The sequence below is a fragment of the Chanos chanos genome, chromosome 4 (assembly GCF_902362185.1).
Source record: "Chanos chanos chromosome 4, fChaCha1.1, whole genome shotgun sequence".
Lineage (NCBI taxonomy): Eukaryota > Metazoa > Chordata > Actinopteri > Gonorynchiformes > Chanidae > Chanos > Chanos chanos.
This window is the reverse complement of record NC_044498.1, coordinates 554,209-572,022: the sequence shown is the minus strand read 5'-3', so window position 1 is coordinate 572,022 and position 17,814 is coordinate 554,209. Positions and strand designations below refer to the sequence as shown.

The window sequence follows — 17,814 nt, the reverse complement described above, 5'->3', positions numbered from 1 at the left end:
CCAGTTAAGGATGTCTGGAGAGAATCATTTCAAATACATTTCAGAGCCACTCTATCCCGTAAGGCGCTCCAATGCACAGGTCCAGAACGCACAAGGACTGGACAACGGTCTAAATACCTCTGAAAGATCAACTCTATACCTTCAATTACTGCTGCACACAATGAACTGCTTAACTGTCCAGGCTACATTATCATGTCTGTTCTCCCTCCACCCATTTCTCCAGTTATCGCCTCTCGGCAAACTGCATCTGTCCTCTGATGGGACACAGGTAAGGCTATACGTTATACTGTCCTCTGATGGGACACAGGTAAGGCTATATGTTAGCATGTCCTCTGATGGGACACAGGTAAGGCTATATGTTAGCATGTCCTCTGATGGGACACAGGTAAGGCTATATGTTAGCATGTCCTCTGATGGGACACAGGTAAGGCTATACGTTATACTGTCCTCTGATGGGACACAGGTAAGGCTATATGTTAGCATGTCCTCTGATGGGACACAGGTAAGGCTATATGTTAGCATGTCCTCTGATGGGACACAGGTAAGGCTATATGTTATACTGTCCTCTGATGGGACACAGGTAAGGCTATATGTTAGCATGTCCTCTGATGGGACACAGGTAAGGCTATATGTTAGTATGTCCTCTGATGGGACACAGGTAAGGTTATATGTTATACTGTCCTCTGATGGGACACAGGTAAGGCTATATGTTAGCATGTCCTCTGATGGGACACAGGTAAGGCTATATGTTAGCATGTCCTCTGATGGGACACAGGTAAGGCTATATGTTAGCATGTCCTCTGATGGGACACAGGTAAGGCTATACGTTATACTGTCCTCTGATGGGACACAGGTAAGGCTATATGTTAGCATGTCCTCTGATGGGACACGGGTAAGGCTATATGTTAGCATGTCCTCTGATGGGACACAGGTAAGGCTATATGTTAGCATGTCCTCTGATGGGACACAGGTAAGGCTATATGTTATACTGTCCTCTGATGGGACACAGGTAAGGCTATATGTTAGCATGTCCTCTGATGGGACACAGGTAAGGCTATATGTTAGCATGTCCTCTGATGGGACACAGGTAAGGCTATATGTTATACTGTCCTCTGATGGGACACAGGTAAGGCTATATGTTAGCATGTCCTCTGATGGGACACAGGTAAGGCTATATGTTAGCATGTCCTCTGATGGGACACAGGTAAGGCTATATGTTAGCATGTTAATTTGGCGCGCCTCAGGGTGAATAAAACGTGTTCTAAAGAGGGATTGTGGGACACACAGGAGAACAAAGCCATTCAGTTTTACCTGCCTTCTCACATTCTCCTCTCTTCCATCCATCGCATGTCTCATTCCACACTTTTTCCATTTCTCTGCATCTCTCCTCATCCTTTGTGCTCTGATGCATTCTCTGTCTGTCTCTAGAGCAGGGACCTAATTTACCATCTGACTCCTGCAGGCCTGTCTGAATGTTTGAGCAGTTGGCAGAGGTTTGGTAACAGACAGATGGCTGAAGTCTTTTCAGATGTTCAGTTTGTAGGACATTTCGTACAGATATTTATTTAAATGATAACACACAGTTTCACTCTGTCCAAATGGACAGCTTCATTAAACCAACACAATCATCCCAGAGTGTAACTTCATTATACCTGTGGACAACCACCATCCAACAACAAGACCCGCGAATAAACCTTTCTGAAAACAAAAAACAAAGCCAACATAGAGTTTGACCAATCAATGAATCAAATCTAATGTAATACCATACCCATGCCAATGTAAGTCAAGTGTAATAAGAAATATCAGTATTCAGTGTAATGGGGAGAGATCCATATTCTTGTTTAACCCAAAGGGTTCAACTGACCGTATTTCCTTATATGGGTCAGACAGTGTGCACTATGACAGGATCTCCTCATTGTCAGAAACAGTTACTCAGGTGCTCGATTTCTGTTCTGTTCCTTATCAGATCAATGTCTTCCCTCGTAAAGGTGAGACAGCCCAGAAGGTCCACGGCATATTTAAGGACAGAGCACTGTTTGAGATTATGCTGTCTTTTAACACCATAAAGTCACATTTTAAAAAAAAGCTTGTCCTTTGAAAAAAAGTGCTGTAAAGATTTATATTTACCACTCTGTGATGATGTAGAAGTGCCTTATTTGTCACACACACACACACACGCACTGGCCAGTGAGGAAACCCACACAGAAAGGACCTGGGACAGCTAGGATTTGAACCCAGGGCCTTCCTGCTGTGAGGCAACAATGCTAACCACTGAACCATCAAGAAGTCCTGATTTGTTTACCTCTTACCCAAATCAGCTGCTCCCTCCAAAATTAGTTTAAGCAGATAGCAAGGCATGCTCAGTACAGTTCTTCCCACATTAGATCATTCTTACAAACACAGTCATCCACTAGAAGCTGCAAGTTTGTTTGCACCACATAAGTCAATGAAAAGAGACCTCTCATTTCACAAACACATTATGTCCTTTTCACACATATTTCAGATTTTCTGAGTGGCCATTTCACAGCCAGTGCAAGCCAAAGTAGCCCCAGACTGGCCTCTTCCTCTCAATGCCCTATCAGGCTCAGAAAAACAAGCCTTAATAGCAGTACTGTGGAGTCAGTCGTGGAGTCAGAGTCGGAAGCAATTATTGGGTTACCGGAGTCAAAGTCGGAGTCAGTTAAAATGGACCGACTCCGACTATATGTACCATATATGTAGGCCTGAGCGGTATGGCCTAAACTTTATATCACCATATAACCTGAAGCACAGATGGTAAGGGTATATATCTCAGTGTAGTCGTTTTTCTTAAAATTTCAATATAAATCCTTCTGTAAAAGGTAAAGCACTGGTGTGGCAACTGTATGGCAGTTATTACCGTCCTCTTAACTGTTTAACTGTACTACATATTTCACATAGTACAGAGGTATTTTAAGAACAAGTACACAGTGATGGCATTTGTTATGTCAGTCCACTGCTGACTTTTTTCCTCGTAAGGGCAGTCTTTGGAAAATGCCTTGATTAGCTAATAGATTAACTAATAGATTAGCCGACAGATTAATCAATAGAAAAATAGTTGTTAGTGGCAGCCCGAGCAGCAATTACGTAGTGATATTGAAGAAAAATATTTGTTATAATGAATTGAAGTGTTTTAGAAATCAAAAAGGTAAATTCATAAAAACGAAACGAGGATGCGTTGATTTAAAATATCGATGTCGATGCATTTTCAGAGTCAGCATCATCGCTTACATCGACTAGTCGTCACAGTCTAGGCTTCCACCCAGCGAAACGTCGTGCGAATTTCACTCTAACTATTTTCACTCTGGGGGCACGGTTGCAAAGAAAGCCAGCAAATGAGGGTCTATAGTGGTCTATTTGCCCCGACCAGAGCCGCTGAGAGAGAGTTTTCTACGGCTCCGAATTCGCCCAATCAGAACGAATTTCGCCCCCATACAAACTGAATGAGAGCAAAGTGAAATTCACTGCAATAGAGGTGTACTGAGGGCTCTACCGGTCAGCACAGTAAGGTCAAAAACCATACCATAGGGCAAATTCATACCGGTCTACTTCCTATACCATCTACCCCTGCGCATAAATCGATCCAGTCTACTTCCTATACCATCTACCCCTGCGCATAAATCGATCCAGCGTACAAGCTGACCCCCAAAAATTAGAGGTATAGGCTTAGGCCAATATTTGCCAGATAAGTCGACCCCCAAAATAACGTTCAACTTTTGGGCCTAGGCTAGGCCTGAGGACTCATATGCTTACGATTTGGGCCTAGGCTAGTCAGCACAAGTCAACAAATAGTCCCGGTTCATATAAAATTATAAATATTTTTGTAAATATTGATTTTCTATTATAGCATTTTTATAGTTTATTTCTTTAATATCCTTTTACTTTCTAACTTTTTCTAATTTTGTAAGTTTTATGTTTAATAGGGATGTCCCCTCCAGTTTTTTTTGCCCCAGATCCCGATCCGAGACATTTAATACGGAGTATCTGCTAATACCAAGTCCTGATCCGATACTTGTATTTTCCTAGCTAATACAGTTGCACAGAGCGCATTTCAAGTACATTAAAGTTATTAAAACCAATTCGATGTATATGCTTGACAACTGAATAGCAAATGCATTAAGAAAAAAACTGCCTGCGGTTTAGGCTAACTCGCATACATCACATACAGCTAAAGCTTTAGGTGTTTCAGTTTTGAAATGATACCTTGGTTGTTATTAGTAGCCTTGAGGATTAATGTCGTCAGAGTATGCTGACCTAAACAACGTTCAACTATAAAAGTCAAAAGAAAACCCGTTCATCTGGAACGTTCGCCTCGATTTGCCGAAATTGAACGCGCCTCTGTATTCGCTACCACATGGTCATCTGAAGCGATTAATTCAGTTCCCCTCTCGGTAATCTTTTTGGCCTTGTCGCTGTCTCGAGGAAATTTCTCTCTCCTTTTAAAAGTATATCCTCCAGTGTGTGTTGCTTCAGAGCAGCGTTTGCCTGCGTTACCTGAGTGAACTCACTGTATTCCGCTGAGTGTTTATCTTTTAGGTGCTGTATCAAAGTGGTAGTAGCCTATTGAACGCAGCTCTGTGTTACTACCACCTCGCGAAATGTTCGCATTACAAACATTACAAGTGGCTGTTGGACTGCTTTCCCTTCCCAATTTAAAATATATCCACACTGCAGACATTTTAGCTGCGTCCTGCCACAAATTATACTCTCCATTTACGACACCTGTCTGACAACTGACGTAAAACACAGGATCGGGCTTAGGGTCAGGCTCAGTTAATTGGCCCCGATACCGATCTTTGAAATCAGATCTGGACATCACTAATGTTTAATGTTACTCAATATTTGTAACTTCTCTGATAAATAATATAAAATAATATAAAAAAGCCACAATGGCATAGCTATAGCCTTTAAACCCAAACTTTAACAGGTTACAAAGTAGCCTGATGATTTACACTAGCAGTGATGAAATTCCTTGTGTGTTGAGTGCTACAAGAAATATAATTAGTCTAATTACAAATAGAGGAGTCGGAGTCAAAGGTTTTGTGTACAGACTCCACTGCCCTGCTTAACAGACACCTCAAACAGGCCTCATTTTCATATAGCCTCAGGCCTGGTCTCCTTAACCAATACACACTCCTCTCAGACAGCCACGACCCACTGCATTTCACTGGTCCATTTCAGACAGCCACGACCCACTGCACTTCACTGGTCCATTTCAGACAGCCACGACCCACTGCATTTCACTGGTCCATTTCAGACAGCCATGACCCACCGCACTTCACTGATCCATTTCAGACAGCCACGACCCACTGCATTTCACTGGTCCATTTCAGACAGCCATGACCCACCGCACTTCACTGATCCATTTCAGACAGCCACGACCCACTGCACTTCACTGGTCCATCTCAGACAGCCACGACCCACTGCATTTCACTGATCCATTTCAGACAGCCACGACCCACTGCATTTCACTGGTCCATTTCAGACAGCCATGACCCACCGCACTTCACTGATCCATTTCAGACAGCCACGACCCACTGCACTTCACTGGTCCATCTCAGACAGCCACGACCCACTGCACTTCACTGGTCCATTTCAGACAGCCACGACCCACTGCATTTCACTGGTCCATTTCAGACAGCCACGACCCACTGCACTTCACTGGTCCATTTCAGACAGCCACGACCCACTGCATTTCACTGGTCCATTTCAGACAGCCATGACCCACCGCACTTCACTGATCCATTTCAGACAGCCACGACCCACTGCATTTCACTGGTCCATTTCAGACAGCCATGACCCACCGCACTTCACTGATCCATTTCAGACAGCCACGACCCACTGCACTTCACTGGTCCATCTCAGACAGCCACGACCCACTGCATTTCACTGATCCATTTCAGACAGCCACGACCCACTGCATTTCACTGGTCCATTTCAGACAGCCATGACCCACCGCACTTCACTGATCCATTTCAGACAGCCACGACCCACCGCACTTCACTGGTCCATCTCAGACAGCCACGACCCACTGCACTTCACTGGTCCATTTCAGACAGCCACGACCCACTGCATTTCACTGGTCCATTTCAGACAGCCACGACCCACTGCATTTCACTGATCCATTTCAGACAGCCACGACCCACTGCATTTCACTGGTCCATTTCAGACAGCCACGACCCACTGCACTTCACTGGTCCATTTCAGACAGCCACGACCCACTGCACTTCACTGGTCCATTTCAGACAGCCACGACCCACTGCACTTCACTGGTCCATTTCAGACAGCCACGACCCACTGCATTTCACTGGTCCATCTCAGACAGCCACGACCCACTGCATTTCACTGATCCATTTCAGACAGCCACGACCCACTGCATTTCACTGATCCATTTCAGACAGCCACGACCCACTGCATTTCACTGGTCCATTTCAGACAGCCACGACCCACTGCATTTCACTGGTCCATTTCAGACAGCCACGACCCACTGCATTTCACTGGTCCATTTCAGACAGCCACGACCCACTGCATTTCACTGGTCCATTTCAGACAGCCACGACCCACTGCATTTCACTGGTCCATTTCAGACAGCCACGACCCACTGCATTTCACTGGTCCATTTCAGACAGCCACGACCCACTGCATTTCACTGGTCCATTTCAGACAGCCATGACCCACTGCATTTCACTGGTCCATTTCAGACAGCCACGACCCACTGCAGTTCACTGGTCGATTTCAGACAGCCACGACCCACTGCATTTCACTGGTCCATTTCAGACAGCCACGACCCACTGCATTTCACTGATCCATTTCAGACAGCCACGACCCACTGCATTTCACTGATCCATTTCAGACAGCCACGACCCACTGCATTTCACTATGTCACATTGGCCAAGCCTGCCTCCCAGAGCCTCTCCGGGTCAAGGCACCGCAAAGTAACACATCACAGCTGCTTTAACTGAAAACTAACCCCAAAAAACTATTAATATTTAATTTGCCATCTTCTTAAGGGTGCAGAATTCATTTAATAATTTGCACAGACACCCTAATGGTTGGGATATTCGGATTAGCACATGTCCTTTTTGAAAACATCACCATGGAGCATAACAGTGAGTGAGCTGAAAGGTCAACACATGGTCCATACCAACAAATGTCCTTGTTTTGGTGTGAGGCAGTCTTAGGCTATAAACCCATGAGGAAAGCAAACACATATATCCACCACAATCTAGAGCCTTGAAGAGAAGCACACATTTTAAAACAGTGTCCAGCAAAATGAGGTGCACCATCATTCTCTCTCCCTCCCTCCTCACCTCCCCCTCTCACTCTCTCTCTCTCTCTGCTTCCCATCCAGGCATGGAGTTGGCAAGGCATTAGACAGATGGAGGAAGCAGTTGTGACTGCTGTGGACTACAGATGAGTGCAAGACAATGTGCACCTGTGTAATACAGGCTGTACAGTAGTGCTACAGTCCAGAAGAGAAATATTTTCTTAGTCATTTCAGATTTACATGTGTTATTACCAGCAGTATTAGCCAAGAGAAACAACAGTAAGCTAAACTGTTATACTGTACCTGCCCACGAAGTTCTCCAAAACAGAGCTTTTCCCTGCGCTCTGACCGCCGACAACCGCAATCTGCGGCAGGTCCAAGTTACAGCTCTGTCCGATGGCACTGAAAGCATCTTGCAACCTGTTGACCAGCGGTATGAGTTCTTCCATACCCCGGTTGCCCATGGTTACGTTGCCGCAGGGTTACAGCGGGGAGAATAAACGAACACTCGAAGAACAACCGCCCAACTGTCACTGCTGCGAGTGCCAACACCATGCAAGATTCGACTGCTTTGACTGGGGAGGAAACAACAGTAACTGAAGAGTAATTCAGATATCAGCTTTTCAAAGACAAGTTTCAGTCTGTGGACGAACACTAAATCTCAACGTGAAACGTAACGTTAGCCGCGGATTTCAGAGCGACTTTGTTCCGTTACTGGCATGACATGACGCGCTGGCAAGCGAAACTTGTTAGCCACACGCCAAGGGTTAGCTTACTCTATCAACGCTCGGACTTGAAAGATACGCACTATGTCCAGTTATTTGTGTAACGTGAAGAGAAATTTGGGTGTAATGGACACCCTGCGGTTAACTTTGAAGTGCACATTTTTGTCCATTTGTGAAGTTACCTCGTTAAAAAACGTTATCCGTTGACTCCTGTTAGACTGACCAATACAGCAGTGAGTGGTCCTGTTCTGGACAAGGATCAAAAGTCAGTGCCCCAGCGCCCCACGGGGCGACGACCGATTTCCGTTATCTATCTTCAGTGATGTATAATAAGTTTTAAGTGATAAACACAACATAAGTTAACTGCTTCCCCAGCCTAAAGTCTGAATTGAAATGGTCCAAAACCAACTCGGTCCAACTTGGGCTCGAGCATTGACAGTTAACGGTCCGCTCTGTGCGCATGCGTAAAATCACCACTCCTGCAGTAACAACAGACAGACAAAAAAGTAGCCAGTAAAAATGTTCGTTTTATGTAATACAATATTTCTGTCCCGCCTTTCGGAATGGACACTATAAATAATAGGCGAACGTAGTTTTAAAGCACCCTCGTAGTCCGTAGAGTGAAAGCGCTTTCAGCACAGTAATCTGTACAGTAAGCAAACCCTACTATGCATACAGTAAAAATAAAACGACCAGATTTTATATACCCAGTTGCACAGCCCAGAGAGCAAAAAAAAAGAGTGTCAATAGTGGTTTTGTCGTTTCTTTAACCTCATGGAGAAAAACATTCAGCAAGACAGATGAATGATAAATATAAATGTGCGATTAAAGAGATAGTAGTAGTAGTAATTTATCTCGGCCCTTATTAACAATTCTCCAAAATGAATGCACATATAAATAAATAAATAACCACAAGGCATTAAATTAAACGGAAAGAACAAAAAAATCTGACCGAAAGGGTGCAGGCTGAAGCATTAGCTTATTATAGCTGCCCTTTTTACGTAAAATATTCACCTCTAGGGTTAGGCAATACAAAGACAGAACAAAACGGAAGCAAAAACAAACGTTTCCAAACGTTGATCACACCTCAATCTTTATGTGTTTACCACCTTATTTTCAAACTTTTTTTTTAATTTGCAAAGTGAAGTACACGTTCTTATTTCCTTGTCACAATTATTCCACAAGTTTTCCCCTTTGACAGATATACTTGTATTTTTTATATTTGTCCGTGTTTTTAAACATACCTATTCCCCTAAGTTCATGTTGGCTCTCTCTAATTTCAAACAACCTCTGAATACAGTTTGGAAGTAAATTATTTTGTGCTTTGCACATTATCAGTCCAGTTTTAAAATCAACTAGACCACAAAATATTAAAGGGTGTAAGTTAGTAAATAGTGCGTTGGTTGGTTCATAATAATTCGATCGATTTACAATTCTTATAGCTTTTTTCTGTAGCATGAAAATTGGGTTAGTATTGGTTTTGTATGTGTTTCCCCATACCTCCATACAATAGGTAATGTACGAATGAGAGAACAATACAGTATATATAGTGAGTTCTGATTCAAGATATCTTTAGTTTTATATAATAATGCAATGCTTTTAGACATTTTTGTTGTTACATTATTTATATGTGGTTTCCAACATAATTTATGATCAATTATCATGCCCACAAATTTATTTTCATACACTCTTTCTATTTCAGCATCCTTGATCATAACTCCAACTTGGTTTTTGATTTGCCAATTACCAAATATTATACATTTTGTTTTACTCAAATTCAATGATAACTTGTTAATATCCCTTTCCACTGTATTGAGAAGCCGTTCCAAACTTTTCCTGGAGCAGTGTAAATTAGAGTCATCAGCAATTAACACAAATTTTAACAAATTAGACACTTCACAAATAGCATTTATATACAGGGTAAACAGTTTAGGGCCTAGCACTGAACCTTGTGGAACCCCACAAGTAACTTTCAACAAATCAGTTTTGACATTATTTATTTGTACATACTCATATCTATCATCAAGGCAACTTCTCAGCCATGAGTATACTGTCCCTCTAATACCATATCTCTCCAGTCTCTTCATTAATAAGCCATGATCCATAGTGCTGAACGCTTTTTCTTTTAAGTCTATAAACACCCCCACTGTATATTCCATGTTGTCCACTGCAGTAGATATCTCTTCTACCAGTTCCATCACTGCCACTGAGGTGGACCTACCTTCTCTAAAGCCATACTGACCGTCACTCAATAAACTGTGGTTTTCTATGAAATTATCAAGCATTTGCACAAATAGTTTTTCTAAACTTTTTGAGAACTGGGAAAGCAGAGATATTGGTCTGTAATTGGAGAATAGACGTCTATCTCCACTTTAACAGGAATGACTTTTGCTTTTTTCATTTTGCTGGGAAATACACCTGTTTGGAAAGACTTATTAAAGATATGTGTCAATGGTTTCACTATACATTCTATAATATTTATTACTGATGACATATCAGTTGTAGCCAATCAGTGGGCTTTTTATTCTTAAATTTCTTAACAGTGTCAAGTATTTCCTTTGCATCAACACCCCTAATAAAGATGGAGCAGGAGTTTTTATGAATGATATCTTCATCTACACCATCCTTAGCACACGGCTCCACAATTTCATTTGCTAAATTGTTTCCAACATTTACAAAATAATCATTAAATTTACTGGCAGTTTCTCTTATTTATAATGGTGTTGTTATTGTTTACAGTGATTTGGATTGTCTGCTTGTCCAGTACCCTTTTTAATTATGTTGTTAAGCACTCTCCATAGTCCTTAAGTGCTATTCCTATACTGCTCCAGTACTTTGTAATAACACTCCTTCTTATTAGATCTCATAATACTTACTAATTTATTTATATATATCTTATATGTGTTTTGTGCTGCTTTTGTTCTATGTTTTAGACATCTCCTACATAATACATTTTCCTTTTATGTGCGTTCTCTATCCATTTGGTAATTCATGGCTTGTCCACATATTTGTGCTTCCTTGTGAGTTTTCTTAACGGACATTTTTCATATTGCACAATGAATGTGGACAGAGGAGCCTCACAGGCTTTGTTGGGATCATCATTACCATAAACCCTGTTCCAGTTTTGTTCCCTTAGGTCCACCCTGAGGGCAGCAATGGCTTCTGCTGTTCTGTGTCGAATCCGTTTACAAGTGTTAAACCTATTTTCATTTTTTATCTTAAAAGAATTCTGAAAAATTGTAAAAAGAGGAAGGTGGTCACTTATGTCATTTATGAGTAGTCTCTATGTTGTCTATCAATGTAGCAGTGTCTGATATTATTCTACTTGGTTTTATAATCACAGGAAACAGGCTGTTACTGTACATTGTGTTTATGAAGTCTGTCGTCCTTTTGTGTCCATGTGGGTTTAACAAACCAATATTAAAATCACCACATACTATTTGCACTTTTTAGTCATTCAATTTGTCAAACATACATTCAATGATAAATTAGCTGGTATCAAGGCAGGTTCCTGGGGGTATTCCAGAAAGCAGGTTTAGTGAAAACTCATGATTAGTTAACTCAGAGTAAGTAGTAAACCTACTAATAGAAGAGCCTTATGGCTTCATTCTCGTAGCAAAACAAAGCCATAGGACTCTTCTGTTAGGTTTACTACTTGCTCTGAGTTAACCGACTCTGAGGTTTCACTAAACCTGCTGTCTGGAACACCCCCCTGGTGTTCTATATACACAGCTAATGAATATATTTAAAACATTTTCAACATCAGTTTCTATAGTTAAACATTCCAAAATATGTTCTATGGTGTTTGTCATACATTTAACCACGCTGCATCTTAAAGCTGTATCAGTATACAGGGCAACTCCTCCCCCTTTTCTATTGATCCTGTTAATCATAAACAACACATATCCCTTCAGCCTCACATCATAAACTCTCATTATCAAGCCAAGTCTCAGACACAGCAATTACATTAAACTTATTGAACTGACACAATTCATCCTTGATTGTAGGGAAGTTTCTACAGAGGCTTCTACTGTTGAACTGCATTACTGATAAAGCACCTTCCATTTTCACATTACTGTTGAATTGTTCATCTGTGTAGTACTCACAATTGCTGTTGATGTTCTTGTAGAAGTGGATTTCTGGGTCAGTATCATTTTTCAATGTCATACATTTTGTGCTCTGTGTGGTCAAGTTTGAAAGTTCAAATTTTCATACCTCCTATACAGTCTGTGTAAATGATCACCCACACAAACCTTGTCAATGTCAACTCCTCCTCATCAATGTCTCTGAATGGGAATGAATAGTTCTCATCAAGATCTGTCATTTATTTATGTAATAGTCCATGTAAATGCTCCCCCAGACAATCCAAACCCATGTCCACAAAACCCACACAATCCAAACCCATGTCCACAAAACCCACAGCCATCCTCATTTCCAAACGGTATCAGCACAAGCAGTCAAGATTGTACAGTTTGTCATCTGTGTTGGTCTGAATCTTTGAGTTCTCGTATCGTGACTGCGGCAGCTTCTTCGGGTGTTCTGTTTTGCTGTCTCACTTTATAGCTTCTTGTCCATGTTGCTTGCCAGAGTAATAGAGAGCTTGTTTCCTAAAAGAGCAGCGTTTTTCAGCTTTCACGTCTTCTAAACAAATCTAAAATCACTTGACTCGGTCTCCCCTCGTAATCTTCAGTTTAAAGCAAAATCCCTGTAATAATCTGTGTGTAAGACAGCTCTGTGTCAATAACTTTATTAAAGCTGTTTGTGAATTAAGAAAATGTGTGGAAAGAAGAGGCACTAAAGACATCACCGTATTTCTCGGGAGTGAGTCATTTGCAGAAACTTCAGCATCACATGTGAGTGGTAATATTCTGTCTTTATTAACTTTTCACTCTGATTCATTTTCTGATAAACAGAGTCATTCAAAGCCATTCTCCTCAATATTTAAGCTTATGGAAGAAGGGGAACAGACAAAAAGCATGATTTAAAGAAGAACATTTTACTTAAAGCCCACACTGGCAAGAAAAATGACCAGTCTCCACACTTTATGAATACATAATGAATTATTAAACCAGAAAAACGTCCATATTCCCCCATATTTTCCACATGAAAGCTGTGAAAGGCTGTGAGAGTCCTGACAGATGGAGTCTCTGTCTTTAAACTGCCCTCTGTTCTCAGAGCCTTGTCTTTATGACACCCTGAGCTTCTCCAGTTCTGAGACAACGTCGATGTGCAGCCCGCATGCTTTGCCTTTACAGTTGTCTGACAGCGCCCCCTGCAGGCCCTTGGCTGCCTGTTGCAGTGTCGGTGGGACGCCACAGAGTTTCTCTCCCTCCTGAGCGCTGCCTTTAGAGCACAGCAGGACCTCGTTAACTTCGCCCTCTATACTGCGAGAGAACACACACGGAAACACTGCTCGCACATCTGCCAGAGCAGCCTGCCGCAGAGCGGAGTCCCTACACACCAGATTCAGCATGAAGACACCTGTGGGTCAGAGCCATTTTAACACTGAATGAGAGTATTGTTAGCGTTAGGGTTAATGAAAGCAAGCAGAATTTTGTGAGGAACAGACAACTGTTTGTTAATGACTCTTGAATGAACTCCTTAAGTTCATGACAAGGAGGCAGCCTGTTGGCATGTGAAGGGTTAATCACCTCTTGGAGTCAGCAGCTTACGAACTCTCTCCAAAACAGCCATTTCTACAAAGGCAGGAGGAGGGCAGCTCATCCCCAGGGTGGGGTCCTTGCTGTCGACGTCAAATATGATGACATCATAAGACTGTCCACCTATTAATAGAGTGGGAGTGGCATGATTAGACTGGGGACTGTGGAGAGGGCATGTCTGACACATAAAAGCAGATGATCAGTACAGCAAAGGGATAAAAATCTTCAGTATTCAGTTGAAAAACTATGAGGTGTTAACAAGGGCAGCAGTTATAATGACCACTCTGTCATTTAGAGATAACTCTAAAAACATGCAATTCCTTTGGTTTTCCAGATTTAAAAGTGTGTCTACAATTTCACTACCGTCTATGGTCACGTCGCTAACGTCTATGGTCACATCGCTAACGTCTATGGTCACGTCGCTAACGTCTAAGGTCATATCGCTAACGTCTAAGGTCACGTCACCGTCGCTAACGTCTAAGGTCACATCGCTAACGTCTATGGTCACGTCACCTTCGCTAACGTCTAAGGTCACATCGCTAACGTCTATGGTCACGTCACCTTCGCTAACGTCTAAGGTCACATCGCTAACGTCTATGGTCACGTCACCTTCGCTAACGTCTAAGGTCACATCGCTAACGTCTATGGTCACGTCACCTTCGCTAACGTCTAAGGTCACATCGCTAACGTCTATGGTCACGTCACCGTCGCTAACGTCTAAGGTCACATCGCTAACGTCTAAGGTCACGTCGCTAACGTCTAAGGTCACATCGCTAACGTCTAAGGTCACGTCGCTAACGTCTAAGGTCACATCGCTAACGTCTATGGTCACGTCACCGTCGCTAACGTCTAAGGTCACATCGCTAACGTCTATGGTCACGTCACCTTCACTCTCCAGAGTGCTGATGTGCTGCAGCCCGTCTCCCAGGGTCACCTTCAGTCTGTCATCAGTCTCAAACCCAAACCAGGTCTGTGCCACTTCCAGAACCTCAGGGTCCAACTCCACCACCTCTACTTGCACATGAGGGACAAAATCCCGCACGAACTGGGGCAGGCTTCCACCTCCCAGTCCAACCACTAACACAGAAACTGGTAGTTCTGTAAGACAGGGGTGAACGAAGGTGGTGTGAAGGTGTAGACACTTGTTCAGTAAAACAGGTGTGAAGAATCTGCTTTCATCACAAAGCCCAGTGACTTTACAGACAGAGTAAGCAGCTATGAGAGGGGAGTGGAGAGGAGGAGAAGAAGTGCACTGTCAGAGGGGAGTGGAGAGGAGGAGAAGAAGTGCATTGTGAGGGAGGAGTGGAGAGGAGGAGAAGACATGCACTGTCAGAGGACATTGGCACTAAAAGCACATGTGTATGTTTGGTGGAAACGATCATAACCGTTGATACTCAAACCTTTGTTGGCGATGGAGCCCATCCCCAGCATGGCAAAGCCTGCCACCATGACTTTGTGGTGGGCACAGCAGAGGAACCCACGGTCCACCGACTGGGCAGAGTCAGCAGCAGGTCGAGAGGCGTGATCTGCTGATGCTTTAGTCTTTTTTCTGTTCTTCTTTTTATGGGCTGAAGTGGCTAATACGAAAGAAAACACACACCAAACATGCAGTTTAAAACCACACCCACTTCTTAACTATTTTAGCAAATCATTACATGAACCTGCCTAAAACAATGACAAAATCTCCTTGACTTCAGACAAGAAACCGGTTCATTCTGAGCATCCAAAGAAATGTTTCACAACACACCAGCCGTAACACGGCGCCTGTATCTGCCCTAACACACACACACCTGTGTCCGCTTCAACACACACACGCCTGTGTCCGCCCTAACACACACACGCCTGTGTCCGCCTCAACACACGCGCGCCTGTGTCCGCCCTAACACACACACGCCTGTGTCCGCCCTAACACACACACGCCTGTGTCCGCCCTAACACACACACGCCTGTGTCCGCCCTAACACACACACGCCTGTGTCCGCCTCAACACACACACGTCTGCGTCTGCCTCAACACACGCGTCCGCTCTAACACACACCTGTGTCCGCCCTAACACACACCTGTGTTTGCTCTAACACACACCTGTGCCTGAGGTCCTGAGGCGACTTTCTGACTGCACCAGCTGGTCGTTGTTCATGAAAACCAGTCTACGGTACAGGTGTCCGTCCTCCCCTCGAACATCCTCCACAGAGTACTCCCCCGTCAGGCCACTGACCCCGCGACCCCTCACCTCCCGCCAGCCAAGGTCACCCCCCACTGACAGGAACGGCACCTGCAGTGAGAACAGGGAGAGAGAATGAGGAAAAAGCAGACAGTAAAAAAAACAGGGTTTATTTTTATATTAGTGTAAATATTATGTTGGAACCACCCCCTGATGAACAGTAAAGATCAAAGTCACTGCATTTACACACCTTATTTCTCTCTGCCTGCCAACACCATCTGATTACTCTAACCCTATATTCTAGCAACCTGGTGCCAGCCAGAGGAGGATGGGCTCTCCCCTCTGAGTTTAGTTCATCTGAGGGGTTTTAAACTTGTTCACTGGGGGTTTCAGGCCTGCTCTCTCGCACCACCTACATCTCTTATGAGCGACAGGGACATTAGTTCTGTTAATTATCTAATTCTGCGAGGCGACTGTTAATTATTTAAAACTAACATCGGGCAGTTTTCTCTTCCGACACAGTGCTGTACCTGTTGATTGGCTGGCATCGCAGGAGGAGCAAGATCCATCACCATGGGTGAGAGTTCTGATTGGACGGCTTGCATGTCTGCATACTCCTGGTCTCGATGCATTGCCACAATGACCAAACGCCTGAAGTTAGCACTGGACGCTAGCTGGGAACGTCCCTCAGGTGAGCTATACAGCCAGTCTGACTCTCGACCCTGTGGCACTACAAACATTATGACACACATAATAAAGTCCTGGACGAAATACAACAGACCTGAAACAACAAATTATGTCCCAGTCCATAGGAAACAGTGTGAAAAGCAGAAAAACGTGCAGGGCACTGACCGATAAAGATGGCAAAGTGGTTGGCACGGGGCACCTTGGCCGAGGGTGGGCAGTCCTGCACGGTGAGGGTGTACCGCGGGCGTCCAGTGGGCGTGTGACACAGGGTGAGAGTGGGAGAGCTGGCAGAGTCCACACCACCCCGGAGCTTCTGCCGCAGCAGGGCATAGGCCTGGCACTCCTTCACCGCAGCTAACAGTTCAGGCACCGACTTCAGCCTGCTGGGGGCGCCATCCTCACCCTGACACATTTCCAACACCGGGAACGGGGGCGGCTGCCGGAACTTAGTGCACACGAGGATGAAAACAGGTAGTCCAAATGAGGGAGCATCAGAGCCCTGGTCTTCCTGTTTACTCAGGCAGTGGATACGAATGGCCCAGCCGGCATCTGCAAAGCACCTCACAGCCAGCTGCACGACATGCTCCTGCGCGAGAGACACGCAGACATAACGACCTCCCACAGACAGAACCCTCCCCACCTCCTCAAGCATCCGTCTGGCCAACGCCCCCTCCTCCTCAGAGGCCATAGCATCCAAAGTACCCTTGTCCAGAGCCGCCTGAAAGCTGGCGCTCTCAAAGCCAGTCTGGGTGGCGTCGACCCGCTGGAACGTTAGGTCAGGGCGACGTTCAGCGTTGCGCTGGATCATGTGAGAGATTACGGTCTCACTGATGTCGATGTTGACCTGATTTCGATATCCCACATCATACAACTGTTCACTGAGCTCAGAGTTTCCACAGCCCAAAACCAACACCTGGGAAGAGAGAACATAAGTCATCAAAGCATTTCATTGTCCACAACCCTCCAATCTTACTCGGAATATCGCGAAAGGGTTACCTTCTCACGCGGCTTGATATATTTGTGCAGCACGCCACAGAGGGAATTGTAATCTCCATACCACTCGAAAGCTTTATCGCCGCGCTTGCGAAAAAAACGCTCCCAGTAATCAGCAGAGCTGAATTCTTCAGCTGTGCGAGGCAACAAGTTCATCCTTACTCCTTGGTTCTAAAATCGATCCTTATCTTAATTTAATCTCGTTTAACATTTAACTTAAGATACGACTGTTAATGCACACTTAGCCAGCCATAAACCAACGCACTGTCGCTCATCTACCAAACAAAATATCCAACCTAATGT

General features: G+C 44.0%; 2 protein-coding genes across 3 annotated transcripts in view; both read right to left on the bottom strand.

Moving 5' to 3' along the window:
• Positions 1-8,442, bottom strand: part of dnm3a (dynamin 3a) — a 42,587-nt gene extending 34,145 nt beyond the window's left edge. The window contains exons 1-2 of the mRNA XM_030771088.1: positions 8,193-8,442; positions 7,589-7,860 (exon numbers count right to left, since the gene is read on the bottom strand). Of these exons, the coding sequence (XP_030626948.1) occupies positions 7,589-7,749 (161 nt within the window). The 5' untranslated portion in view covers positions 7,750-7,860; positions 8,193-8,442. The remainder of the gene's footprint in view (positions 1-7,588; positions 7,861-8,192) is intronic.
• Positions 8,443-12,894: 4,452 nt separating this feature from the next.
• On the bottom strand, positions 12,895-17,804 carry mettl13 (methyltransferase 13, eEF1A lysine and N-terminal methyltransferase). 2 transcript variants are annotated; one of them, XM_030771582.1, is made up of 8 exons: positions 17,515-17,804; positions 16,684-17,431; positions 16,362-16,561; positions 15,753-15,942; positions 15,071-15,247; positions 14,556-14,768; positions 13,662-13,793; positions 12,895-13,491 (listed from the first exon to the last, which is right to left on the bottom strand). In XM_030771582.1, the coding sequence occupies exons 1-8, from the start codon at positions 17,665-17,667 to the stop codon at positions 13,196-13,198; spliced, it is 2,109 nt and encodes a 702-aa protein (XP_030627442.1). In that variant the 5' UTR covers positions 17,668-17,804; the 3' UTR covers positions 12,895-13,195. The 2 variants fall into 2 exon arrangements, with proteins under 2 accessions (XP_030627442.1, XP_030627443.1); XM_030771583.1 differs by having other exon boundaries at positions 13,662-13,785; positions 14,551-14,783; positions 15,092-15,247; positions 16,362-16,553; positions 17,141-17,431.
• Positions 17,805-17,814: the final 10 nt, after the last annotated feature.